Source organism: Callithrix jacchus, chromosome X (genome assembly GCF_049354715.1).
Source record: "Callithrix jacchus isolate 240 chromosome X, calJac240_pri, whole genome shotgun sequence".
Classification (NCBI taxonomy): domain Eukaryota; kingdom Metazoa; phylum Chordata; class Mammalia; order Primates; family Cebidae; genus Callithrix; species Callithrix jacchus.
The window spans coordinates 3,976,272-4,004,130 of record NC_133524.1 but is presented as its reverse complement, the minus strand read 5'-3'; the positions used below and the strand labels follow the sequence as shown (position 1 = coordinate 4,004,130).

The following is a 27,859-nucleotide window of genomic DNA, read 5'->3' as shown; positions in this document are numbered from 1 at the left end:
AAAGGAATGTGTGGGTTGTGATAAGAGGTGGTGGAGACCGAAGTTTCACTATGCAGATGAAGCTTTTAGCTAGCAGGCTTCAAACACAAGAGAGAATAGGTAGTAAAACGTTTCCTCCCTCCTGAGTAGCTGGGTCTGGACCTCTACGCCTCTGCGCCGGACTAAGAGGGTCGAGACGGTCGCAGAGAAAGGTTGGCCTGGGTCCCACTCGAGGGGCGCCCCGGGCGCGGAGGGGACTTGGGCACCTCCCCAGTGCCTGCGCCCGCCCTGGATGGCCAGCCCGCCTGGGTCTCCGGCTCCTGGGCGGGGTCGCGGCGGGGGCGGAGCGCGTGCGAAGGCGACGCCCCCATCCCCTCCGCCTGCCCCATCAGCGCCCTCGCGGCAGCTGAGCCTAAGGAGGCGACGGGCCCGGGTCTCGCCGCGGCCCCCTCCTTCCCCGCCGCTTCCGAGGCAGGCGGCTGCTCCCACGTGGGGATGCTGCTGCTCTGGCCGTGAGCGCCCACCGGGCCGCGCACCTGGAGGCGAGCGCATGCATGGGGAGCCTCCGTTGATGCCGCCCCGCTGCCGCCGCGCCGCCCTCCGAGGCTGCGTCCCGGGAAGCCCGGCTCCCCGAGCGCTCTGGCCCGGCGCCCGGGACCTGAGTGCGTCCTGTTGGAGGCGCCCGGACCGGCCCAGGCGGCCGCGGAGGAGAGCGACTCCCAAGAGGTGGCGGAGGAGACCTCCGTCGGATCGCCCGCGCTTTTCCCCAGCCCCGAGGCGCGGTCACCGGAGCCGCCCGCCTACCGGCTGCAGGACTTCGACACGCTGGCCACCGTGGGTGAGGGCGTACGCGCAGCGCCGCCGGGACGCTGTCGTAGGACAAAGGGCGCCGGGTGCCGGCCTCATGGGGACGGCCCTGCCCCGCCGCTCGGGCTCGGGGTCCCCGTTCGAGGCTGCCCCTGCGCTCTGGGTCTCCCCGGCGGGTGCTCGGAGAAGTGGCGCACACCCCCCACCTCCGACCGGTCCTCCCGACCGGCCGGTGCCTTCCCTGGAATGCCGACGGCTCCTCTCGGAGGCCACCCTCCACCCCCAGCACACACAGCACCCCGGGGCCTGGGCCGCCCAACGTCTCAAAACTTCCTGCGGGTCACCTCGCCTGGGGGACCTCGTTCGCCCTCCCAGGCAGCGGCCCCAAGGACACGGGCGGGGTCTGAAGGCCCCAGCGGGCCTCCCCCAGGCCAGCCTCCCCTTGTGCCCAGCGGCAGGGTCCTCGGTGGGGAACGTACACATTTCTCCAGGGGCTGCGGGAACAGCTGGGCTCCGGGGACACATGTCCCTGGCTCTGTGGGGACTTGGACGGTGGCGTTGAGGACGGATCCTAACATTTCCTGACACTACGTGTGCTTTTGGTCTCGTGCGTCTGAAGTGGGTAATTCTTATATTGGAGACTTTCTCCGTTTCCTTTGTCCTCTGCCTTTGAACTTAACCCCGAATGGGCAGCTTGACATAGAGGTTTCGAGTTCTCTGTGCGCTTGGATCCGGACACGCGCTATTTATGGGGCAGCCCTGAGTGTGTCAGAATGTCCCAACCGAACGTGGGCGCTGGATTTAAACAGTTGGCACCGGTCCGCCTGTGCCTTCTTGGGGAGTCTGTTGCTGGGGCAGGAGGTCTCAGGCCCTCTGCCTCCTGTTTGTCCTCTCATTTGGAAAGGAGGAAGCTGGGCTGGGAAGCCTAAGGAGGACTCGAGGTCATAGCTTCTGGCTTAGGAAGACCAGCGGGCATAGCTCAGGTGCCTTCAGAACCGCTGAGGAAGAGGAGACTTCGCTTCCTTCAGTGACCTCTTTGCCACCTAGGCCTTGAGGAAGGAAGGGCCCACGAGGAAACCCTGATTTTGGAAGGATAGTGGGAGAAGGCCCTCTCTTCTCTTCTCCGTCCCTCCTTATTCTCTCTGTCTCTCCTTTTGTCTCTCCCACACTTTCTGGGTCTTTATTTATGTCTCTCTGCATTACGCTATTAGTCGTTTTTATACTGCTGATAAAGACATATCTGAGACTGGGAAGAAAAGGAGGTTGCATTTTTTTTTTTTTTTTTTTTTTTTTTTTTTTTTTAAACAGTCTCGCTCTTGTTTCCCAGGCTGGAGTGCAGTGGTGCGATCTCAGCTCTCTGCAACCTTCACCTACCAGGTTCAAACGATTCTCCTGCCTTCGCCTCCTGAGTAGCTGAGATTTCAGGTATGCACCACCAGCCCTGGCTAATTTTTGTGCTTTTAGTAGCGACGGGGTTTCACCGTGTTGGCCAGGCTGATCTGGAAACCCTGACCACAGGTGATTCACTCACCTAGGCCTCCCAGAGTGTTGGGATTACAGGTGTGAGCCATGGCCCCCTGCCAGGAGGTTTAATTTGATTAACAGTTCCACATGGCTGGGTAAGTCTCACAATCTCATAATCATGGCAGAGGGCGAAAGGTACTTTCTTTTTTTTGTTTTTGAGACGGAGGCTTGCTCTGTAGCCCAGGCTAGAGTGCTGGAGTGCAAAGTCGCAATCTAGGCTCACTATAACCTCTGCCTCCCTGGTTCAAGCAATTCTCCTGCCCCAGCCTCCCAAGTAGCTGGGACTTCAGGCATCTGCCACCACGCCCAGCCAAAAGGTACTTCTTATATGGCGGCAGCAAGAGAGAGTGAGGAGAAAGCAACAGTGGAAACCCCAGAAAACCCATCAGGTCTTGTGAAACTTTTCACTATCACCAGAATAGCATGAGGAAGGCTGACCCCATGATTCAGTTACCTCCCACTGGGTCCCTCCTGCAACACGTGGGAATTCTGGGAGATACACTTCAAGTTGACATTTCAGTGAGGACACAGCCAAACCGTATAATTCTACTCCGGCCCCTCCAAATTTCATGTTCTTATATTTCAAAACCAATCATGCCTTCCCAACAGTCCCCCCAAAGTCTTAACTCACTTCAGCATTAACGCAAAGTGTACAGTCCAAAGTTTCACCTGAGACAAGGCAAGTCCCTTCTGCCCATGAGCCTGTAAAATCCAAAGCAAGCTAATTACTTCTTAGATACAATGGGGGTGCAGGTATTGGGTAAATGGGAGAAATTGGTCAGAACAAAGGGGTTACCGGGCCCATGAAAGTCTGAAGTTCAGCAGGGCAGTGAAATCTTAAAGCTCCAAAATGATCGCCTTTGACTCCAGGTCTCACATCAGGTCACGCCAATGCAAGAGGTGGGTTTCTATGGTCTTGGGCTGCTCCGGCCCTGTGGCTTTGCAGGGTACAGCCTCCCTCCAGCTGCTTTCATGGGCTGCTGTTGAGTGTTGCTTTTCCAGGCCTAGAGTGCAAGCTGTTGGGATTTACCTTTCTGGGGTCTGGAAGATGGTGGCCCTCTTCTCACAGCTCCACCAGGCAGTGCCCCAGTAGGGACTCTGTGTGGGTGCTCTGACCCCACATTGCCCTTCTGCATTGCCCTAGCAGAGATTCTCCATGAGGGCCTCACCCTTACTGCAGACTTTGCCTGGACATTCAGGCATTTCCACATATCTTCTGAAATCTAGGCAGAGGTTCCCAAACCTCAATTCTTGACTTCTTTGCATCTGCAGGCTCAATACCACGGGGAAGCTGCCAAGGCTTGGGTCTTCCACCCTCTGAAGCCACAGCCCAAGCTCTTGGTCCCTTTCAGTCACAGCTAGAGGAGCTGGGACACAAGGCACCAAGTCCGTAGGCTGCACACAGCACAGGGACCTTGAGCCCAGCCCACAAAACGCCTTTTTCCTCCTGGGCCTCTGGCCTGTGATGGCAGGGGCTGCCATGAAGGACTCTGACATGGCCTGGAGACATTTTCCCCGTGATCTTGGGGATTAACATTAGGCGCCTTGCTACTTATGCAAATTTCTGCAGCTGGCTTGACTTTCTCCCCAGAAAATGGGTTTTTCTTTTCTACTGCATCATTAGGCTGCAAATTTTCTGAACTTTCATGCTCTGTTCCCTTTTAAAATGGAATGTCTTTAGCAGCACCCAAGTCACCTCTTGAATGCTTTGCTGCTTAGAAATTTCTTCCACCAGATACTCTAAACCATCTCTCTCAAGTTCAAAGTTCCACAAATCTCTAGGGCAGGGGCAAAATGCCACCAGTCTCTTTGTTAAAACATAACAAGAGTCACCTTTGCTCCAGTTCTCAACAAGTTCCTCATCTCCACCTGAGACCACCTCAGCCTGGACCTTATTGTCCATATCGCTATCAGCATTTTGGCCAAAGCCATTCAACAAGTCTAGGAAGGTGCAAACCCACATTTTCCTGCCTTATTCTTAGCCCTCCAAACTGTTCCAACCTCTGCCTGTTACCCATTTCCAAAGCCGCTGCCATGTTTTTGGGTCTCTTTTCAGCAATGACCCACTTCTGGTACCAATTTACTGTATTCATTTTTTATTCTGCTGAAACAGATATACCTGAGACTAGAAAGAAAGGAGGTTGAATTTGACTTACAGTTTCACATGGCTGGGGAAGTCTCATAATCATGGCAGAGGGCAAAAGGCTCTTCTTACATGGTAGCACCAAGAGACAATGAGGAAGAAGCAAAAGCGGAAACCCCATCAGATCTCATAAGACTTATTCCCTGTCACCAGACAGTATGGGAACGACCGGCCACCATGATTCAATTACCACCCCCTACCCTAACCAGGTCCTTCCTGCAACACCTGGGAATTCTGGGAGATACAATTCAAGTTGAGATTTCACTGGGGACATAGCCAAACCGTATCACTTTCTATTTCTCTCTTTCCCCTGTCTCTTTTTTTTTTTTTAGAGATGGAGTTTGACCCTGTCACCCAGGCTGGGATGCAGTGGTACGATCTTGGCTCACTGCAACCCCTGCCTCCCAGGTTCAAGTGATTCTCCTGACTCAGCCTCCCGAGTAGCTGGGAATACAGCCAGCTGCCCAGGTAATTTTTGTACTTTTTAGTAGAGTTTCGCCATGTTGGCCAGGATGGTCTCAAACTCCTGACGTCAGGTGATTGGCCAACCTCTGCCTCCGGAAGTGCTGGGATTATAAGAATCAACCACCGTACTCAGCCTTCCCCTATCTATTTCTTCCTATCTATATGTCTCTCCCTCTTCCTATGTCTCTCTGGATCCCTCTCCCTAGCTCTTATTTCTCGTTCTCTCCCTCTTTCTCTTTGCTCTCCCCCCGCCCGCCTTCCTTCTCTCTTTATCTTTTGAAGACTTCCCATTCCTCCCCCCGCCCTCTGTCCTTCCCAACTCTCTCGTCTCTCTCCCTTCTTCTCTTGGTAACACTGGAAAGGTGTCCTGGACTAACCATATCAAAAACTGTGCCCGTTGGAATCTTCCAAAGGGTCTCCAGATAAAAACATACTGCTTGGATCATTATCCTCTGTGAAGTATGGCTTTAAATCCCTAACATTCATAGTTACACCTTTTGATTTTGAATGCGCATCGTTTTTAGATTTTTTTTTTTGTCATTTCCATTATTTTTATAAAGACGCATGGGGTCCTGCTGCATTTCCCAGACGGGTCCCAAACTCCCGGCCCCATGCAGTCCTACTACAGTGACCTCCCAAAGTGTTGGCATTACAGGTGTGAGCAGCTGTGCTTGGCCCCAAAGCTGACTTCTCTGAAAACAGCTAATGTGACAGGCAAAACTGACTTACACACTTTACCCTGTGTCTTCCCCATCTGTTTGAGCAAAACGTCTCTTTCCTTTTGTCTCTTTCCCGGCCTCCCAGAGTGCTGGGATTGCAGGTGTGAGCCACCACGCTTGGCCCCAAAGCCAACTTTTCCTGAAATACCTTATGTGAGGGGCAGAGCAGACCTAGACACTTTGCCCCTCGTCCCCCGCATCTGTCTCACCAAAATGTCTGTCTCTCCTTGTTTCTCTTCTGCCGCTCATTAGTTGCTGGAGTCTTCCCTGCACTGCAACGTCCAAGACGCACCTTTTTCAGAGGAAGGCACCGTGGAGGACACTTTTCACGGAAAAATGTGCTCCTTGTGGACTTCTGTGGCCTTCTGCCAACGACAGCTTGAAAGGAGAGCGGCAGAGGCAGTCTCTGGGCCCCAGACCCGGTGAGTCACAGGTGTTCTTGCCAGCCCTTCGGGGTTCCAGTCCCAGTAAGCAGCCCACCCACCACAGGTCGGACTCCTTGGACATCGGGACTGCGCCCACCGGAAGAGGTCAGATACATACAGCACAGGTACCCTTTGATCCTAAGTGTGTCCCAAACATGGCATGGGACACACACTAAAAAAACTTCATTGCTTTTCTGCAATTAAATGTCAATGAGGCTTCGCAAGCCTATTTGCGAAATTTGGCAGACCTGTTAGGCCTGGGCCAAAAGGGGAGAGTGTGAGCAGAGGAGTGACTTGATCTGGCTGGTGTAAACACGTGACTCTTAGCTATGGGAGGCGTGCTATGCCAGAGAGTGCCGGGCTCCGGACCCTCCTTCAGCTGTAAGCGAAATGGACGGGATGCCTGCACCCCACCGGTCTTCCGTGAGAGGGCTTTACCCCTTTGGCCTGCTCATCCATCCTTGCCCTTTGGACGCAGTACAGTGCCCCAGACTTCAGGAAACCTGCCCAGCGTCCCGGCACAACACCTAGGCTTCTCCCTTCACTGTAATGCCTGCCTGCTTTGCCGCGCCGTAGGCTCCGTGAGTTTAGGGATCGGGTTTCTCTGACTCACAGCTGACTGGGGCCCCGGCAATGCCAGGCTGCATGAGTTATGTCTTGACTGAGTGTCCACGTTGCTTGACTGGAGCGTCCTGTAGCCTTGCTCGTGGCAGGTTGACCGACCTCACATCCTTTATATGAGATCTGTTGAAATCAGCTAGATGCCTTTTCTGCTGCTTGTGACAGGGAACCCTGATGACACATCAGTCCAAGCACTTCAGCGGAGTCATCAGCGCGGAATGTACAGTGTTAGGAAGACAGTGCTCCCTTCCGGTGCTCCTGGAGTGGGAGGGCCGCAGCAGCACACCTTAGTCGGTCAGGCCCCCTGGGAGACCAGCATGCCCTGGGACACACAGGCTGGGTGGTGGACGCGGTGGCGGTGGCGGTTTGCCTTCTCACCATTGTCTGTGTCTCTCTCTCTCTCTCTCTCTCTCTCTCTCTCTCTCTGTATTTTTTCCTACAGATAACTCTGCTTTTGGGGTGGGTACTGCCATTGTCCACCCAGTGGCTGTCTCAACCCTTCTACCTTGTACCTCGTGATTCATTCGTGTGGTCAGTTAACAAGTGAGCGCAAAGCGAAAACGTTTTCCAACACTTAAAAATCAAGGAAAAAGAAAGGGAGGGCCAGCTATGGTTTTTCCACTCAAAACACTGAGGAATGATGTCAAATTACGTTTGCAGTTTTTCAGGGATATGCTTAATCAAAGAATATTGAACGCAGTAAGAAAGAGAAGAAAACACTCTTTGAAGCAAGACATTGGATTCCATTTATTGATTTATTCATTTATTCATTCATCCGTCCTTCCCGAAGTGCGGGGATTACAGGCATGAACCGCTGCTCCCTGCCCGGAGATTCCATGTAGAGATATTTCAATAGAGATTTACAATCTGGGGGGTGGGGGGAACCGACAGGAGAGAAGTCAGCATCCGTGCGGCCGTTATTTTTTGCGCTAAACATCACGTGGTTCTCTTGGCCTTTGGTTTTCTGTATTTTCCAAGCTTGGTTTCACCATGCTAAAGGCTCTTGATAGGTTTCCAGGCTACAGGATGCTTGGGGATCAAAACGGCATGGAGTTGGAATGTTTGCAAACCTCACTGCAGAGCCAAGCCTCCCATGGGCAGTTTGCATTTTCCCAGTAGGAAGCCGCCTCCCTTCTCCTTTAAGTCCCCTAGGTCTCAGTTTCTGCGTCTGGCCAAAGGGGATGACAGTGAGGAAGGCAAAAGTGGCAGCTGGGGCAAAGCAGGAGGCAGCCAGCAGCGGGGCTCCGCAAAAAAATTACTCGCGGGCTGGCCCAGACGCGTAACACTTTTAGGTGATCTCTGTGGGCCGTAGAGCGTCGGGCGGCCGGTTAGCTCAATTGGTGAGCTCTTGGTGCTCAACACCCCAAGGCCGCAGGTTCGACTCTAGGCTGTCGCGGTGTGTTCCCCGGGCATGCGAGCTCGACTCCCGGTTTCACGCCGGCCGCCCCAGTGTTTTTTTTTTTTTTTGGTCTGTCAACGGGCCTTTCAACTACCGGAAGCCGCCTGCGGGCAGGAGCAAACTGCGGAATCCTTGGACTTGGCCCAGAGGTTGTCGAGGGCAGCCCGCTGCGGAGAGCGGGAGGAACGTGGTGCGCGCAGGCGCAGTGGGTCCTCACCGAAGTCCCCGTAGCTGGTGCGAAGGGAGAGAGGCAGCCGCTGGCGCAGGCTCAGTAAGGATTCGCTCGTGGGCCGGGGCGCGCTTGAAGCCCTTTTAGAGGCTCCAGTGGCCCCGCCCCGCGCCGGGCGGTCGGTTAGCTCAGTTGGTAAGAGCGTGGTGCTGATAACACCAAGGTCGCGGGTTCGACTCCCGCACCGACCACAGTTCGAGCTTTTTTCCCCCTCCCCCGACCCACGAACTGGTGATAGAAGCCTTTGTGAAAATGCGCCTTTCCGGTATTGTAAGCGGCATGCGGGCCGGAGCGGATTGCCAGATCTCTTGGACTCGGCTGGGAGCTTGTGGAAGGCTGCCTACTGGGGAGAGCAGGAGAAACCCTGTGTGCTGCAGGGGCACCACCTCCCCACCTCAGTCTCTGTCCCCGCCGCCCCCGGTGGGGCCTGTTTTACAACGCCTTTGCTTAGGCCTTTGACGTTTCTGGTTTTCTAGGGGCCTCGGGAAATCCGAATACATGCACATCCCCAGCCCCCCGCCTCTGCCCCCATCCTACCCTCCCCGCGCGTTTCCTGAAGCTGAGGCTTGCCTGGAGGAACCACCCAGTGAAGACAAGTGCTCCCAGATGTCACGTCACCGCCTGGTGTTCCCTGGGCCTCCTTCTGGGGTACTGTTAGGGTTGAAAATCCAGCTGGGGAATGCACGCGTTGCACAGGTGCCTAGCGAGGGCTCCCGCGTGCCCAGCACCGATCTAGACGGGGAGCAAAACGGTAAGTGGGACACAGATGCCACCCACGTGGAGACAGTGACCAGCCAGTAGACGACCCGCCATGTTTTTAGAGAGGCGTTGTGGTTGTGGAAGCCTCTGGCTTTTTTTTTTCCCCCTCATTTCTTTTCAGAGACGTCTTCGGCTTTTCGTTTCTTCCTCTTGCGTCTGCATTTAGCAGCCCGAGCAAGTGGATGAATTTCTCACTGCTGGATCATGTTTCCTGGTGGTCAGGGTTTTCAGGTGAAGAAACGTCAGTTATATAGGGTCAATCCCATTTTATTGCAGGATCCAGCATGGCCTTTAGCTGTTTTTGAAAATTCTCCGGTAGAAATGTCTAGTAGCTCTTACCTAAGTAAGTAGCAGCTCCAAATCTACACACCACTGGCTTAAGCCCTTGGTATGCACCCAGGTTGTAGTAAAAGTTCTCAATACATGCCGGCGGATGACGCTGCAATTATAAGCAAAATTACAAGAGCCAGGCTTGGCCGACACCTAAAATAGAAACCTGTACACAAGTTGGATATCACATCCTGTAATAGTAATGCCTGGCACCTTGTTATATGCAGGAACAGAGCACGGAGGATTTGGACGTTGCTGTCCTCAAGTTTCCTGAGTTTGAAGGACTTTAGAGCATGCCACGGTGGCATGAGAATTATTTTGAGCAGAAGGCATTTGAATTCCTGAGATCTGTTATCTGCTGACAAGCAGACCTTCCCAGAAGATCTCAAAAGAACTCAATTGTCATAAATCTCTTCTTGGGAAGCAACTAGGAAACACTGATGTGGCCCCGGCGCAGTAGCTCATGCTTGTAATCCCACCACTTTGGGAGGTCAAGGCAAGTGGATCATCTGAGTTCAGGAGTTGGAGACAAACCGGGCAACACAGTGATATGCATTGTCCTAGGCCCACCCACAAACGTTTGGATTTTAAACGTTTCTACTAAAAATACAAAAATTAGCTAGGCATGGTAGTACATGCCTGTAGTCCCAGCTACTCCTCCTAAGCCCAGGAGTTTGAGGTTGTGGTGAGCTGATTTCATGCCACCACACTCCAGCCTGGACAATAGAGTGAGACCCCCGTCCCCCCAAAAAATTGTAGTAAGATATCCATAACATTAAATTCACCATTAAAAAATAGCAGGGAGCAGGGAACATCACACAGTTGGCTGGGGTATGTTGGGGGGTGGCAGGCAAGGGGAGGGATAGCGGGGTGGGGGAAGGTTGGGGGGGGTTAACAGTGGGAGAAATGCCTGAGGTAGGTGATGGGGGTATGGAGACAGCAAACCACCATGGCATGTGTGTACCTATGTAACAATCCCGCAATATCTGCACATGTATCCCAGAACTTAAAGGACAATTTTTTAAAAAGCAGGGAGCATTGTGAATGCAAGGTATTGATGAGGAGGGTGGTGATCTTCCAGAACCTTCTCTGACATCAGCCTGGCCCTCATCCCTACCTTTTCTGGCTTCATGGTGCTCATCATACTGTGCTACAAGTGCCAGTTTCCTCCTCACCTAGACGGTATACCCCAGAGTGGGGACGGCTACTCACCCACCAGGTGCTTAATAAGTGTTGGCCAGTGGACCTCCTGCTCTCCCTGGGGAGAGGAACTGGAACATGTGTACACACCTGCAGCTGCAAGACTCGGTTGGGAGGGTGCACAAAGAGCCTCGACCCTGTAAGAAAGAGAGGTGGTCAGGCTGAGGAGGACAGGTCACTGGAGTTGGATGGGTGGGACAGACGTGGAGAGGGCGGGTTCATTCGTTTGTTCACTAATTCATGTATTGGCTTCTATGCATCCATCTTTCATGCCTTAAGCATGCGTTCTGGGCAGGGCCTGTGGTGGGCACCGAATGAGTAATATATCATCTCTCCCTTCAAGATGCACCCAGTCTCGGTGGGTGAGGGGAGATACAGCAGCGTGACATGGGAACAATTTGGGGGTTGGGAAGCACTCTTGTTAAAAATTCAAACTTTGGGTCCTGTCTCAGATCTTTAATCCAAACGTTTGTGGGTGGGCCTAGGACAATGCATATCCAGACAGGATCCTTCACTGATTGGGTTGCACGATGACGTCAGAACACTTGGATAACTTTTGGGCCAAGTACTTTGGAACCTCAAAGATCTCCGCCTAGGAGATCCGGGTCAGCCCCCGGAGGAGGTGAAATCTGAGTGTTAAACCCATCTGTGGCGGGCAATGAGAAAATAAGGTGGGTCCGCTCTGCTGATCAGCCTTAGGCGCCGTAGCACCTGTCGGCTGCAGCAGGGCTGGCTCCCCGACCTTCCCTGCCAGGCCAGATCGCCTTCCGAGGTGTTTTGGCCTGCGGGGCACTCGTCGCACAGTCACCTGGGTTCCAGTTTCCGCCTCGGCCGCCATGGCCGGTCAGCGCCAGGGGCTGGGGCAGCGTCGCACACGTGGCCCCACAGGACACCGAGCAGGTGCGGCGAGTCCTGAAGCATGAGATGAAGGAGCGGCCACCGCCGCCCACCCCCTTCGTGCTGCAGGCCGCAGCCATGCAAGTCGTCCTCCAGCGGGTCCTTGGCGCCGAGCCCCTGTGCCCGCCACACCTGCTGCTGCCCCAGGTGAGGCGCCAAGAGGGACATGGGGAAACTGAGGCCCAGCGACGGGGTGAGCTCCTTGGCTGGGGAGGCCAGTGTCCGGCCCGGGTCACAACTCAGGGCGTCCCGAAGTTGAGCTCCTTAGGGATGGCGTTCGGTCCCGCTGCCACTGCCCTGGCATTTTCACCCCAGGAGCCTCACTTGAGCCTTTGCTCACGCTGGGCCCTCTGCCTGGGACTCTCTCCACAGCCCTGCCCAGCGCTCCTCCGTGCTGCCTGGCTCTTCTTACATGCCTTGGACCGCTTGTTCCGCCTTCGTGGAGCACTCAGAGACGGGGTTCCCGGCACTTCCCACTAAGTGCAGGATGTGCCGCCTTGAACACACTTCATGAACGAGTATCAGGCAGATTCTGGGAGTGACGGGGGGGCTGCTTTAGAGTGGCTGGTCCCTTAGGCCAGACAGTGCAGCTGTGACCTGAATGAATTCAAAGGAACCAACGTAGCTTTTCAGGTCTAAGGCACAGCAAGTGCCACGGCCCAGGCTTGGAACAAAGTGAAGCACAGTATACTAGACTAGTTCACTGCAGGACTTACCACCCTGGGTGGCGGTGACTGATGCGGAATGTTTGGGATGTGTGAAAGCACTCTATTACCAAACATCCTTTCTCAGTGGGTTTGTTTCCTGGGCCACACAGCTTTTGGCTGCGTGGGGAGCTGGAACTAGAACACGGTCTCCCAAGTCCTGAAGCCAGAGGTCCTATACAGCATCTGGAAAATTCCATCCCATTTCGGCGCTGGGGTTGTAAATAATGTTAGTCTCATCCCAAAATTGCTCTTCCACTGGAAGAAATGGGTTAGAGAATAGAATCCGCAGTCTTCACTCCTGAGCTTGTTTTTTTACTTACGATTTTAGCTGCCTGGGGTTGTATCCAGTTGATCAAGAGTGGAAAGTTGTCTTGCTAAGGTTTAGGAAGACGAGTATGATTCTGCCCAAATGCCACACTATCTAGAAGTGTGACCTTGGGTAACTCGACCTTTTTAGACGTTGGTCTGGGTGAGATGGCTGCAAGATGCCATCCAGGGGCGGCCATCTGGAGAGCCTCTGTTCTGTGCCGGGCACCGTGCTGGGCTGCTTAGCTTGCAGTTCTTTTTGTTCCAGCATTTCACAGGTGGGAAACAAGCTCAGGGAGGTAGAGTGGCTCTCCCCAGCCCCTGTTCTCCCCCCACACCTTGCTGAATGTGGCTGAAGCTTTTGGGTTTGGAATGGAGTCCAAAAATGACCTTTATGAAAGTAAAAACAAAGTTAGTACCTTTGTTTAAGTAAAGTACGTTATTGCAAAGGCACTCATGTACCTTCGCAACACATTCTGCTCATACTTTTTCAGCCCCAGCTGTGTGATGGAGGCCATGAAGGCAAACTGGATGTGTACTAAGTAGTTTATGAACTAACAGATAAAGCATGACCTAGATACCTTCTAATCAATGCCCGAAAGCTAAAGATACTGATGAAGAACTCAATGTCTTTAGCGAAAGGGACATTGTTTCTGGCTGAGATCAGGAGCAGCTTTGTTGACGAGGTGGTATCTGAACAAGATTTGAAATGCTGAGGCTGGGTTGAAAATGCAGAAGAATAGAGGCTGGTTCTGGGACGGGTGGTTGGGTGCATTTCAACACCCACAGCAGAAGGCCCAGTGGTTCACTGTAGGGGATGGTGTGGATCAGAAGCAGAGAGCACGTGGACACACTGGGTCAGATCGAGGCTCCTGTCTCTCTCCATCTTCCCTCTTCCCACCCCACAGAACTGTCTAGTTCCACCCACCATGCCGTGCCCCTTTCCATGCATCCATGCATTTATACATGGATGTATGCCCTTTTTTGCCTGGCAAAGATTCCCAGTCTTCAAAACGCCCCAGAGATCACTGCTTCTGGGCAGCCCACCACGTCTGGGCCGAGCCTGCCTCTTTATTGCACCTGTTGTACCATGATGACATTTTTCTGTCTGCCTCACCTGTCTGCATCCCTTAGAGAACTTTGTCTGCCTTCAGAATCATCAGTGGAGCTTTTGAAAGGGCACATCAGGGCTCCAATCCAGGAGATCCAATTCAGCAGGTCTGTGGGGACTGAGACATGGCAGGGAAACTGCCCACCATCTCAAGGGTGAGGCTAGGACTTGGCTAGTGTGTATGTATTCCATCCAGAAATATTTAGTAAACATTCCCTGAATGAAATAAACATACCACAAAGTGTGAAGCATGATACCCACAGGGTAAGCCAGTCAGGATACAGGATAAATACATTATTAGGATGGCTTTGCTGCTCTGGTCATCCTAAAACAATAGGGTTTAGGGTGTGTAGGGTCAGGCCCTACAAGTTCGTGGGGTGTCCCCTATCGCTGTGCTGAGGCGCTGGATCCAAGAAATAAAGAGAGAAAACACAGAAGGACAAAGAAAGCTCAGCTGGGCTCGGGGGTCCACATCATTTGCAAGCGAAGACAGGCAAGAGGCCCCGAATGTCCAGGAACGTCTGTTTATTGGGTATAGGTTAGGGTGCAGGGTGGTCAGTGAGGTCATCTTAAGAACAGTGATAGGGTCAAGACAATCACGTGTGCAATAAGCAAAGGGTCCACCTCCATTAGGTCACCGAGGCAAGGAGGTGGGCCGTGTGCAGTGAAGAGGGTACAGTGTGCTATATCTCTTATTTAGGGGCAGGCTACTTGTAAGGAATTCTATAGGAGGATGCTTTGAGTCAGCACAGCAGCAACAGAGCTGACAGGGTCTGCAGCCACCTGCTGGCAGCTCCCAGTGATTGCTATAGGAGGATGCTTTGAATCAGCACAGTAGCTAGAGATTTGACAGGCTATACAGACACCAAGGCGCGATTATACCGGAGGGGTTTGAAGCCCTCAGACGCTCACAGGCTTGCCCATCTGAGGCCAGCCTTCCACAGGAACTGGACGCAAGGTCCTGCATCTCCTTTTCAGGAGAGGCTCTCGCCCCAAGCCTGCCATACAGCGGGTATCTTCACGATACTGAACACTGCCGCCTGGGCCATGTTCTTGTCCTGGTAAAACTGTTTTCCTCATAATTCATGCTCTGTACCATGTCTGCTCTAGACATTCCTCCGACTACAAACTAAGATATGATTATATATAAAAGGATTATATAGAAAGAAATAAGTGAGCAGTAAATTATTCTTTAGGCACTAATTGTGCTTGGTGTCTGCCTAGGTCTCCTTCCTCGGTGCCCAGAAGGGATATTACCCACAGGGTGTGTCTGTGTGTATATGTATTTCATTTTTGTTTTGGGGTTTTGTTGAGACAAGGTCTTACTTTCTCACCCGGGGTGGACTGATCACGGCTCACTGCAGCCTCAAATGCCGAGGCTCAGATGATCCTCCTGCGCCAGCCTCCAGTGTAGATGGAGCTACAGGAATGCACCATTAAGCCTGGCTAATTTTAAAATGCTTTGTAGGCTGGGCACGGTGGCTCACGCCTGTAATCCTAGCACATTGGGAGGCTGAGGCAGGTGGATCATCGGAGGTTAGGAGTTCAAGACCAGCTTGGCCAACATGGTGAAAGCCTGTCTCTACTAAAAATACAAGAATTAGCGAGGCGTGGTGGTGCACACCTGTGATCCCAGCTACTAGGGAGGCCAAGGCAGGAAAATTACTTGAACCCAGGACATGGGTGAGCTGAGATTGTGCCACTGCACTCCAGCCCAGGCCAACAGAGTGAGACCAAATTTGTTTTTTGTTTCGTTCTGTTTTGTTTAATGTTTTGTACAAACAGGGTCTTGCTATGTTGCCCAGGCTGGCCCTGAACTCCTAGCCTCAAGCAATCCTCCTGCCTCAGCATCCCAAAGCACTGGGATTGCAGGTGTGATCTGTCTCTGGCCCATAGGAAGATATTCTATGTGACTGATAGTAAAATGAAACAGATATCGTTCTTGAAGGATACGCACAGCAGTCAATCTAATTGTCATTTGATTCACAAGTAGCCCAGGAGTTGGGGATTCCCAGGGCTGTGGTGCCAGCTGTATACACTTGATCTGTTATTTGTACTAATATATAACAAGAGACAGATGAGACACACACTCCAGCCTGATCTCAGTGAGGCTGAGATCTGTCCTGTGTGACATTTTTATTGACATTCCAGTATTTGAGGGTCACACCAGAAAGCTGAGTCCAAAGAGGGCAAGTTGGTGGTCCCAAATAAGTGGTTCTCAACTGAGGGCAGTTTTGCCCCACAAAGGGCATTGGCAGTGTCTTCATTGTCAGGACTTGGGATCACTACTGGCACCTAGTGGCCAGAGGCAGAGACGCTGCTGAGCATCCTCCAGCCACCCATGTCAAAGGGTTATTTATGTCTGTAATGTTGGTTAGGAAATGGTGCTCTGGATGATGAGGTTTCCCTCTTTTCTCCCTGGAGGAAAATGCTCATTGTTTCCACTCTGTGAGGGTGGGAGCCTTGTTTCTTTTGCTTCCCGGACCCTCCCTGCCAAGCTGTGTGACAGCTGTTTCCCTGACACCTGTAACAGTGTCTCATGCACGCAGTCAATGCTCAGTACATATCTGTGGGATGTAGCTGAAGGTAGCTGTCCCCTTTGGTGGGTGTTTTGCTATAGACAGTGCTGCCTTGAACCTTGTACAACAGAACATCTTTGTGGCCATCTGAGCTTTTTTAATTTTGGAATTCAGGAAGTGGAATTACTGGGTCAAAAAGCACATGTATCGAAATTTTGTTAGATGTGTTTGCAAAAAGTTATTGAAGATATTCAGCCCGGCCAGGCGCGGTGGCTCATGCCTGTAATTCCAGCACTTCAGGAGGCTGAGGTGGGCAGATCAGTTGAGGTCAGGAGTTCAAGACCAGCTGGGACAACATAGTGAAACCCCATCTCTACTAAAAATCCAAAAATTAACCAGGCATGGTAGCACATGCCTGTAATCCCAGCTCCCTGGGAGGCTAAGGCAGGAGAATCACTTGAACCTGGGAGTGGGAGGTTGCAGTGAGCTGAGATCGTGCCACTGCACTCCAGGCTGGACAACAGAGCAAGACCCTATCTCTCAAAAAAAAAAAAAAAAAAAAAAAAGATATTCAGCCCTACTCCTAGGTACATACCCCTGGAGAAGCTCATACACATACACTCATACATTTGTGGAGGTTCAGAGCAGACCTTAGGAGCAGAAGGTTGGAAACTACCTGTCTATCAACGGGAGACTGGTGTACTCATTCTGCAGAGAAACCCAAGAACTCCACGTCAATGTGGAGAAAATTTGCAAAGCAAAATGAAGAAACCTGAAGAAGCCCTATCACGTTGTAGGAGATATTTATATAAAGTATTAAAACATTTCAGAACTGAACTGTATATTTTTAGAAATATCTGAATATGCCATTCACATATTTAAAAAGCAGAAGAATGCTGACCACACTCAGGACAGGGGAGGACACAGGCATGCAGCCTGGGCAGGAGGAACCTGGGTAACATTGTTCTTTATGGCTTTTTTGTGGCTTCCAGAATTTCATTACAAACTTCTAAAAACATGGACCCACATTATGAATTATATCTGATTTTAGCGTACTAAAAACTCCAAGCAAAAACACATGTCATGAAATCAACTTAGTGGATCATGACTAGCATTTTTTTTAAAGTAATGTAGAATAGGGCCAGGTGCGGTGGCTCATGCCTGTAATCCCAGCACTTTGGGAGGCCGAGGCAGGTGGATCACTTGAGGTCAGGAGTTTGAGACCAGCCTGGCCAACATGGCAAAACGCTGTCTATATTAAAAATATAAAAATTAGCGTGGTTGTGGGCAACTGTAATCCCAGCTACTCAGGAGGCCGAGGCTGGAGAATCACTTGAACTTGGGAGGTGGAGGTTGCAGTGAGCTGAAATCATGCCACTGCACTCTAGCCTGGGGAACAGAATGAGACCCTATCTCCAAAAAAAAAAAAAAGTGATGTAGAATAGGTCCAATCAGCAGGCATTTACGTAGGAATGGTCAGTAGTTCCACAACTTTTCATTTATGTATGCAGACATTTATATACATGCACACTAGGTCATAATGTAAAATGTGTCACTGTGGTCTGGTTTTGTTTTTGAGACTGAGTCTAGTTCTGTCACCCAGGCTGGAGTGCAGTGGCATGATCTCAGCTCACTGCAGCCTCTCCTGCTCCCAGGCTCAAACAATTCTTCTGCCTCAGCCTCCCGAGTAGGTGGGACTACAGGAATGTGCCACCACACCCGGCTAACTTTTGTATTTTTAGTAGAGATGGGGTTTCACCATGTTGTCCAGGGTGGTCTTGAACTCCCGGGCTCAAGTGATCCACCCTCCTCGGCCTCACAAAGTGCTGGGATTACAGGCATAAGCCACTGTGCCCAGCCTTTTTGTTTGTTTTTTGAGATAGAGTCTCTCTCTGTCACCCAGGCTGGAGTGCAGTGCTGTGACCTCGACTCACTGCAGCCGCCTCCTCTTGGGTTCAAGTGATTCTCATGCCTCAGCCTCCAAAGTAGCTGGGATTATAGGCATGCACCACCATGCTTGGCTAATTTTTGTATCTTTAGTAGAGCAGGGGTTTCATCATGTTGGCCCGGCTGGTCTTGAACTCCTGACCTCAAGTGATCTGCTCACCTTGGCCTCCCGAAGTGCTGGGATCATAGGCATGAGCCACCAAGCACGGCCTATATCACTGTGGTTTCTGGTCAGAAAGGTCTGAAAAACACCAGCTTAATACAAACACATTACATAAACTTTTATATGTAAAACTTAATGTAGAAAAAATGTCAATGGATTTACTACGAGAGCAAAATTGCAGACATGTTGGTAAGCACAATGTTGCTTTTCCCTTCCTTGTCTAGAAGCCATTCGTGTCAAAGTAATGTCTGGAGAAACAGAAGGTCAGGAAGGCCATCGCCCCACTGGCCACAGTCCAGCCCCAATCCACAAGACAGACCCTGCCGCCCCAGGGTAATTCCCGCCTGGTGGGGCTCAGGGTAGAGTCCCTTGTGAGAACCGAGCCACAGCCATGCTCCCTAGGTGACCTACGTTACCGCCTGCTCGGCTGTTTGTCCTGAGACCACTGCCAGCCCTCCAGGCGGCCCCTGCGAAGAGAGTCCCAGTTCCCAAGGCTCCAACTGGACAAGGCTCCATGTTGACTCACTGTCGGCCTCCAATCTCCTGGCTATAACATCTGTTTCATCCAGTTCAGCACGTTCATTTCTAGCGTGCATACGAAACATAGTGAGAACCGAAAACAACTGTTAAAAGTAAAGACACGTTGAGACGGATATCTCGACCCCACAAGAATAAAGCTCAAGATAAGTTCATAAGAACGATTTGGCAGGCAGTCATGTCAGATTCTCATGACTACTCAGAACCCAGCGTGGAAGATGAAGATCAGAGGGAGCGGCAGGTGCTCCTTCACTTACCGAGCTGCTCCCTGAGGCCCAAAAGCTTTAAGTGTGAGACTTGTGAAGTCATCTATAGAGAGGGGGGCTGGCCCGGCATTTGACACTTAACCCAGGCCATGGCCACCTGGACCCCAAGATGGTGCTGAGAAAGCCAATGGATGCACCCTCCGGGAGGCATGGAAGAGACGCTCAGCCTGACCTTCCCAGAGCTGTCCACGCCAGCAGCTCCATGTGAGGGGCCCACTCCTGCTTGGTGACGGAGCCAGCTCACGGTGGCCTGCAGGTAATGTTTGCATCTGGGTGTGTGTCATTGTATTCAGACTTTCTCATGTTGCTATAAAGAAATACCTGAGAGCGGGTATTTCATAAAGAAAAGAGGTTTAGTGGGCGCATGGTTCCACAGGCTGTACAGGAAGCATGGTGTGGGAATGGCTTCTGGGGACACCTCGGGAACAGTCACGGTGAAGGCAGAGTGGGAGCAGGCACATCATATGGCCACGGCAGGGACAAGTGGCAGGGGGAAATGCCACACACTTTCAAACAACCAGCTGTCATGAGAACTCACTATCATGAGAACAGCACCAAGGAGATGGTGCCACACCAACCGTGAGGGTTCTGCCCAGGATCAGTCACCTCCCGCCAGGTCCCACCTCTAACACTGGGGATTACACTTCACCGTGAGATTGGGTGGGGACAGATTCAAACCACATCAGTCCTTATTCCTGCACCTGCCTGCCCATCGTCCTTAAATTGACCTTCACAGTGTCTGATGGGGACTCAGACAAAGGCTCAAGCGGGACCAGAATCGCTCTAGTTGGGGATCTGACACCCCACGTTGTCTGCACTGCTGCGGAACAGGCTGGGAGAGGCATGTGCGGCATGGTTTAGTGAGCACGTTTGATGGGAATGCAACCGTTTCTCTGCGTTTGGTCTGTAAAACCAATGGCAACGCACTCTTGGCTGACGCTGCCACTTCAGAGGGTGATGCTGAGAGAGGCAGTCCCTGGGGGTGCTACTGGAGTGTCAACCCCTGGCTACTTAGCGTGTCCTCTCCCTCTTGCCCCTTCTGAAACTCCTGACAAAGCAGGTTTGAGTCGCTATAAGTTTGTATTAGCACATCAAAATTTTTTCCAAAATATTTTATTGTAAAATATACATAGCATAACATTTACCATCTTAAAGTGTGGTTCAGGGGTATTTGGTGCATTCACAGTGTTGTACAGCCACCACCCACACACAGCTCCAGAACTCTTCTCATCTTCTAAAACTAAAACTCTTAGCTTCAAGTTGGGGTAAGTGGGAAAAAAAAAACCAAAAAGCCTAAAACTGCCCCCATACACACCAACTCTCCATTCCCTTTTCCCCAACCCTGGCAGCCACTATTCTGCTTTGTCTCTATGATTTTGACTACACCAATTTCCTCACAGAATCGGAATCACAGAATCTTTGTACTTCTGTGACTGGCTTATTTCACTTAGCACAGTATCCTCAAGGTTCATGTTGTGCCAGGTATGAGAGGGCTGTTCCTCTGCAGGGCTGAGGAAACTCTCACCGTGTGTACACACCACATTGTGCTTATTCATTCATCTGTCAACGGACAGGGTTGCTCCCACCTTTTGGCCATTATGAGCAGTACTGCTATGAACACAGGTGTTCATTTGCCTCCTTGAGATCCTGCTTTCCATTTTTGGGGGTAGATAGCTAGAAGTGAAATTGCTAGATTTTAAGTGGTATTTTTATTTCCTTTTCAGACAGTTCACTGTTACTGTTTAATGCAGCTGATTTTTGTGTCTTGACTTTTTGGAGTCTCACTCTGTTGCCCAGGCTGGAATACAGTGTCACAATCTCAGTTCACTGCAACCTCTGCCTCCTGAGTTCAAATGATTCTTCTGCCTCAGCCTCCCAAGTAGGTGGGACTACAGGCACGCACCACCAGTAATTTTTTTGAATTTTTAGTAGAGATGGGGTTTCACCATGTTGGCCAGGCTGGTTTTGAACTCCTGACCTCAAGTGATCCATTCACCTCAGCCTCCCAAAATGCTGGGATTACAGGTGTGAGCCACTGCACCTGGCCTGTGTATTTACTTTGTATGCTACTACATACTGATTTCATTTATTCTTTTTTTAAAAAAAGTCTGTCACTTTCTTGCTCTGTCACCCAGGCTGGAAGTGCAGTGGCATGATCTTGGCTCACTGCAACCTCTGCCTCCAGTGTTCAAGTGATTCTTGTGCCTCAGCCTCCCAAGCACCTGGGACCACAGATGCCCACCACCATGCCTGCCTAATTTTTGTATATTTTTGTACAGATGGGGTTTCACCATGTTGGCCAGGCTAGTCTCGAACTCCTGGCCTCAAGTGATCCGCCCACATCTGCCTCCTAAAATGCTGGGATTATAGGCATGAGCCACCATGCCTGGCCTCATTTATTCTAATAGGTGTGTGTGTGTGTGTGTGTGTGTGTGTGTGTGATCTTCAGGCACTTCTACTTAGAAGATCATATCTGCAAATAGAGATAATTTTACTTCTTTCACTGAAATGATCATACTTTTTTGGAAGTGGAAGTGGTAGCCACAAATAATGGCCAGCCTGGACACTCCTGATGCCCACTCGCCCCAGCTGGCCTCTTCCACCCCTGCCTCTGCTCCCTCATGAGCCCACTCTGAGGCTGCAGCCCAGGCTGTCTATGCCCCACACTCCCATGGATGCAGGGTCAGTGCGCCACTTCGGAACTGACAGCCCAGCACGTGCTTAGGCCTTTCTGCCTCCCCTTCCCGCCCCGTCCTAAGAGCTCACCGATGCCCTCCATGGCCCTGACCCAAGGCTTGTTTCTTGGCCTGCTCCTCCCATGCCCAGTCTGGCTTCCCTGCACCATGCAGGGCACACAGTAGGTGCTCACTGGAAGTGAAGGAAACGCCCATCACTGAGAGACTGCTGAGGGGCTGAGAACCGCAACTTTGTTTAGGTTTTCTTCTGTATTTTCCATATCAGTACCTTGGGTTTAAACTTTTTTTTTTTTAAATCTTTATCCTCAGAAATGTTCAGATCATCTAGTAAAGCCATTTTTCCCAGCTATATATAAGGAATTTGAAAGTCACATCCAATGGTGAAGAAAATGTGTGAAGATTACCTCAGTAGTTCTGGTATGTGTTCTCAGGAGACCCTGAAGATAAACAATGGTAAGGTAACCACCTCCCGTGGCAGAAAGATTTCCTCGTGGAGTGAAACAAAAGAAGGGCAGGCCCAGTGGCTTACACTTGTAATCCCAGCACTCTGGGAGGCTGGGGCGGGTGGATCACTTGAAGTCAGGAGTTTGAGACCAGCCTGGCCAAGGTGACAAAACCTAACACAAAAATGAGCGCATGCCTCTAATCCCAGTTATTCAGGAGGCTGAGACACAAGTATGTGTAACTGAAGGCAAAGGTTGCGGTGAGCCGAGATTGCACCACTGCACTCCAGTCTAGCTGACAGAGCAAGACTCTATTGTCTCAAAAAAAAAAAAAAAAGTCCATGAATGAAGGAGAATGTTTTTAGTAATGATATTTTCCCAGCCAACCTCATGTTAGCTTTTTCCCATCAGGTGAATTTTTTTTCTCTTACAGCAATAAATGTTCTTCCAGAAGCATTCTTTTAGCTTATCTTCATTTTTGAGTTTAAATGTTCTTCTGGAAAACTCAAAAATGAAGATAAGCTAAAAGAAAATGGAAAACACCAGAATCTTCCCACTCACTGATGATCAGAGCTAATACCTCAGCTATCATTTTCTTCTTTTTGTTTTAAGACAAGGTTTTACTCTGTCTCCCAGGGTGGAGTACAGTGGTGCAATCACAGCTCATTGTGGCCTTGACCACCCAAAACTGCTGGAATTATAGGCATGAACCACCGTGCTCAGCCCTGATTTATTCTTTATGTGGGTTTGGGGGGATGGGTTATATAGGCGGCCATTCATCATTGTTTATGGTTTTTCTGACACAATTCTCATTTCAATGTCATTATCAAATTGCCTTTAGCTACACTGGATTTTTGGGGGGGTTTTGTGTAGAGTCTCGCTCTGTTGCCCACGCTGGAGTGCAGTGACGCCATCTCGGCTCACTGCAACCTCCACCTCCTGAGTTCAAGCAATTCTCCCACCTCAGTCTCCCAAGTAGCTGGGATTACAGGCATGTGGCACCATGCCCAGCTAATTTTTGTATTTTTAGTAGAGATGGGGTTTCACCATGGGCCAGGCTGGTCTCAAACTCTTGACCTCAGGTGATCCACCTGCCTCAGCCTCCCAAAATGCTGGGATTACAGGCATGCCCACTGCTGTGCTTTTTAGAGTGAAGCATCAGGCAGGAGAGGTGCCACACTGACCTAGAGTTCCTCCTTTATCAACTAATTCTACTCTCGCTCGTAACTATCCACTCTTCTTCCCTTCTAGTTTTTTTCAAAGTCCCTGTCATCAACACATTTTAAACAGAGAGAAGGAAACACTCGTCAATTAAATACCGTACATAATTTTAAAACATTTTTGAAATGTAGAAACACATCCTTTTTTGACTTCAGGAAGGAACAGGAGTTAGTAGGGGAGGCTTGCACCCATCCATGCTTCTGAGAGTGCACTCACAAACGCATGCATACTCCTATACTTGCAGCTCATGCCCTTTACACTTGCACACTCAGACCCACACCAACATGTGCATTCATACATGACATGTCCACACTCATCATCACACCCTACACTTGCACTGTCACAGGCACACTCACTTTTACATGCTCACATTTATACACACTCATACATCCACACACACCATCACAGCATGCACACCCACAAGCAGTCACACACTTTCCCACACACACTGGCACATACTATGTGCCTTCATGTGTTATGCACACACTCTCCTTGACTCCACACCCCTGTGCACTCATTCACACTCCCATCAGAACACTGACACTGTTCTATGCACACTCACATATCCTCTACATTCAGTCACTAATTTACCACGACCACACACGCAGGTTTTCAAATGCACTCATACGCATACGAACTTGCGCACACACCCTTGCACACTTGTTCACACTCCATGTAGTCTCACACTCACATGTACTCACACACACCCCCACCCGCTCACCCCAAGCCCACCTGACGCTGACCTGTGCGGCTGGCCCTCTGCCTGGGCTTGGAGGCTCCTCAGGGCAGCGGCTCCTGCTGCTTTTCCCACTGCCGTGTCTTCTGTGGCTTCAACATCACCTAGTGCGGGCTGCCATTTTACAAACGCATTGTCAGCAGTCAACCAAAGGAAACCCACTGGCGCCCATACCCTGAGGACTAACCCTGCGGCAGGTGCCCTCAATAGTCAAACTTATTCCCTGGCCCCAGCCTCGGGGGAGAAGCGCTGCTGCCTGTGCACTGCATTTACAGATGAGACTGGGAGAGGTTTAGGGAGGGGCTGAGTCCCCTGCCTACACAGCTGGCTCCAGTCTGTCTTCTCACCCTCCCGCTTCTCAGGCTAAAATCACACTCGATGTTCTTGTGGGGCTGTTTGATCTGGACATTGTCGAAGAAAAAATGCACCACACAAGTTAAACGTGCAAGGCAGGCTTGAGTCGGGACTATTGCCAGACCGAAGAGAGAAGGAGCTTAGCTTTGTTAAACAAAAGGCTGGAGAGTTTCAGTGCTGGGGTGAGACGCTGAGAAGGAACTGGAGACATTAGCAAAAGGTTAGGAAATGCGGCAAAGCCATCTCTGTTCGCTCATTGGAATTTTTCAAAACTGGAAACGGCCCTTCTACAAAGACTGAGAGATGTATCATCTTCAATTACTACATTTTAAAGGGATGGCTCTGAGGTCTTAAGAGAGACATTCCTGGGTTGTAAAACTGGCAAGAGGCTAGAAGAAGACTTGAGAGGAGATTTGCATCTCAAAGAGGTAGAGAAAGAACTTGCCATTGCAAGTTTGCTAAAATAAATCTTCCGTTGATGGGTGGAACTGGAGGTCATTATATTAAGTGAAATAAGCCAGGCACAGAAGAAAAATACTACATGTTCTCACGCACATGTGGGAGCTTCAAACCCAGATCCCATGGAGACAGAGAGTAGACTGTGAAGGGGGATGAAAGCAGCTGGATTAATGGGTTCAAATGTTTGGGGGTTTGCTTTTTGCTGACAGGCTTCTGCTCTGTTGCCCAGACCGGAGTACAGTGGTGCAATCATAGCTCACAGTAACCTCGAACTCCTGGGCTCAAGTGATCCTACCACCTCAGCCTCCCTAGTAGCTAGGACTACAGGTACGTGCCACCATGCCAGGCTGATTTTTCTATTTTTTGTAAAGACAGGATCTCACTAGGTTGCCCAGGCTGGTATCCCAACTCCTGGGCTGAAGCAATCCTCCCGCCTTGCAAATATACAGTTGATAAAAGAAATAAGCCTACTGTTCAATAAATCATCAGAGTGACTAGTTTATAGTAATCTATTTTACATTTCAAAACTGTAGGGTCTTTCAGGCTGACTGACGGCGCCATGGCCCACGTGCACACCTCTGGAGGGCGCCATGAAAGGTGGAAGATCGATCAACCCCTGTGGCACCTAACTTGAGACATTCTTCTATTTGTTTATTATTCCAGCCTCAATTAATGAGGCCATTGGACTTTGTAACCGACCTTGGTCAACCTCATGACTCCAGACCCTGTGACCTCCTCCCAGCTTGCAAAAAACCGCCCTAAACTGTAACTTCTGTAACTTTCCACTGCTTACCCCAAACCTATGAAACCAACTCCTATCCCACCGCCCTCCTCCACTGACTCTCTTTGGACCCAGCCTGCCCACACCCAGGTGAATAAACAGCCATGTTGCTCACACAAAGCCCCCGTTTGGGGTCTCTTCATTCAGAGCACGTGTTTTAACATTTGGTGCCGAAACCCAGGATGGGGGAACTCCTAAGGGAAACTAAACCCCCGTCTCTTTGTGCTCCCTCCATGAAGAGACTTACCTGTGACCTAGGTTAATCGGAGCCCACAGACCCACTCACCATCCTCAGATCGGGTAAGCGGTTGGCCTTAACTCTTCTCTTTAGCCCTTCTCGCTACCTGTCAACCTCCTCCTCTCAGTTTCATTTTCCTCCCTTTCAGCGGAGACAGGAAGGACAGGACGTTCCGTGAGGTTCACGACTGGAAAAATCCTACACAGGTCACGGAAGCAGGAAAACAGTCTTCCCTCGGTGACTGATCATTTCGGAGATATCCACTCCGGTCACTCAGTCGCACTCACAAGTGACGGATCAACCCTCGGGCTGCCCCCTTTGACCAGTTCACCCCAGGTTCAGGCCAAGGTTTAGTCTGGGCCGCCGGCTGAGCTGCTTGGCTGCGCATTCACTTTCCTTGTCTCCGTCGCTCTTCTGAAACTGTGGGCAACCTCCCGCCCTCCACTCCTCCCTCCTCTCCCTTAGCCTGCATTCCGAAAACCCCACACCTGTCTGGCGATCACCTCACCTAAAACCTAAGTGACTTATTTTTTTTTGCAGTACCGCTTGCTAACAATAGAAACTGGACAATGGCTCTCAATGGCCAGAAAATGGTGCCTTTGATTTTCCTATCCTGCAGGATGGAGACAAGTTCTGTTATAAAATGGGCAGATGGTCTGAAATTCCCTATGTCCAGGCATTTTTATTTACACACCAATCCCTCTCTAATCTCTGCTCTCAATACATCCTGTCCCAAATTTTCCTTCTCTCCCTTCCGTTGCCCCTCCTGCCTCTGCCGGTGACCCAGAATCCTCCCTGTCCATCCACCCTTCTGACCTTTCTCCTCCCCACCTGTCTGAACCAGGTTCAATCTGGGACCTAACCCTGCCCCCCAGAGCCTCCCTCATCTTCCTCTGCCCACAACCCACCTCCTAGCGCCCTCCTGTCACCTTCACATCTCATACGTGGTCCAGCTTACAGTTTATTCCCGCGGCTACCTCCTCCACCCCTGCCCAAAAGTTCCCCCTTTGAAAGGAGGCTGGAGCTGAAGGCATAGTTAGGGTGCACGTTCCCTTCTCTTTATCTAACCGTTCCCAAATCGGCCAACGGTTAGGCTCCTTTTCATCAGACCCTCCAATACTTAACCCAGTCCTGTAATCTCACCTGGAGTGACTTAAATGTCATCCTTCTACTCTCACCCCTGAAGAATGCTTAATATGCATTTTACCACCCAGTCAGCCCCTGACATTACAAAAAGCTATAGAAATTACAAAACCCATAGCAGGAATTAATCAACCACACCTTCAAGGTGTTCAATGATAGGGAAAAATCTGCCCCACAGCAGCACATCTCTGAACTACACATGCTCGCCTCTGCCACAAGACAAACCCCAGCCACACCACTGGCCAAAAGCCTTCAAAGCGCCCAGACTGTGGCGTCCAGCCACCCCTCCCGGACCTTGCTTCAAGTGTCCGAAACCTGACCACTGGGCCAAGGAATGCCCACAGCCTGGGATTCCTCCTAAGCCCTGCCCCATCTGTGTGGGCTCCCACTGGAAGTCGGACTGCCCGACTCATGTCACTGCTCCCAGAGCTCCTGGAGCTCCAACCCAAAGCTCCTAACCAAATCCTTCCCAGATCTCCTCAGCTTGGCGGCTGAAGACTGACACTGCCCGAACACCTCGGAAGCCCCCGGACCATCACAAATGCCAAGCTTTGGGTAATTCTTATGGTGAAGGGTAAGTCCATCCCCTTCTTAATCAACACTGGGGCCACCCACCCCATGCTGCCTTCTTTCCAAGGACCTGTCTCCTTGGCCTCCATAACTGTGGTGGGATTGACGGCACAGCCTCCAGGCCTCTCACAACTCCCCATGTCTGGTGTCAGTCAGGCCAGCACT

At 51.0% G+C, this 27,859-nt stretch overlaps 1 protein-coding gene, 1 non-coding gene and 3 pseudogenes across 13 annotated transcripts in view; 4 read left to right on the top strand and 1 right to left on the bottom strand.

Annotated features, from left to right (window-relative positions):
- LOC144581030 (uncharacterized) overlaps positions 1 to 27,859 on the bottom strand; it is an 85,277-nt gene that overhangs the window by 48,584 nt on the left and 8,834 nt on the right. For 2 of the 9 annotated variants that reach the window (XR_013531550.1, XM_078362917.1), the window contains exons 2-5: positions 26,030 to 26,179; positions 24,157 to 24,263; positions 11,409 to 12,900; positions 10,613 to 10,737 (exon numbers count right to left, since the gene is read on the bottom strand). Coding sequence is in view for 4 of the 9 variants with exons in the window: in XM_078362917.1 (XP_078219043.1) it covers positions 10,613 to 10,737; positions 11,409 to 11,577 (294 nt within the window). In the remaining 5 variants the exon portion in view is untranslated. Of the gene's footprint in view, positions 1 to 10,612; positions 10,738 to 11,408; positions 26,180 to 27,859 lie in introns of all 9 variants that reach the window. The other 7 variants (XR_013531548.1, XM_078362915.1, XR_013531551.1 and 4 more) reach the window with 5 other exon arrangements.
- Positions 538 to 26,181, top strand: LOC103790161 (uncharacterized; annotated as a pseudogene). The gene is made up of 3 exons (XR_013531554.1): positions 538 to 4,921; positions 5,890 to 6,059; positions 18,475 to 26,181. The product of XR_013531554.1 is annotated as an uncharacterized LOC103790161 (transcript).
- TRNAI-GAU (transfer RNA isoleucine (anticodon GAU)) lies at positions 8,429 to 8,502 on the top strand. The gene has a single exon. It is a non-coding gene; the product is annotated as a tRNA-Ile (tRNA).
- On the top strand, positions 13,219 to 26,181 carry LOC144581220 (uncharacterized; annotated as a pseudogene). The gene is made up of 2 exons (XR_013531797.1): positions 13,219 to 13,540; positions 13,573 to 26,181. The product of XR_013531797.1 is annotated as an uncharacterized LOC144581220 (transcript).
- On the top strand, positions 18,496 to 26,181 carry LOC128930706 (zinc finger protein 839 pseudogene; annotated as a pseudogene). Its single transcript, XR_013531553.1, has 2 exons — positions 18,496 to 19,309; positions 22,059 to 26,181. The product of XR_013531553.1 is annotated as a zinc finger protein 839 pseudogene (transcript).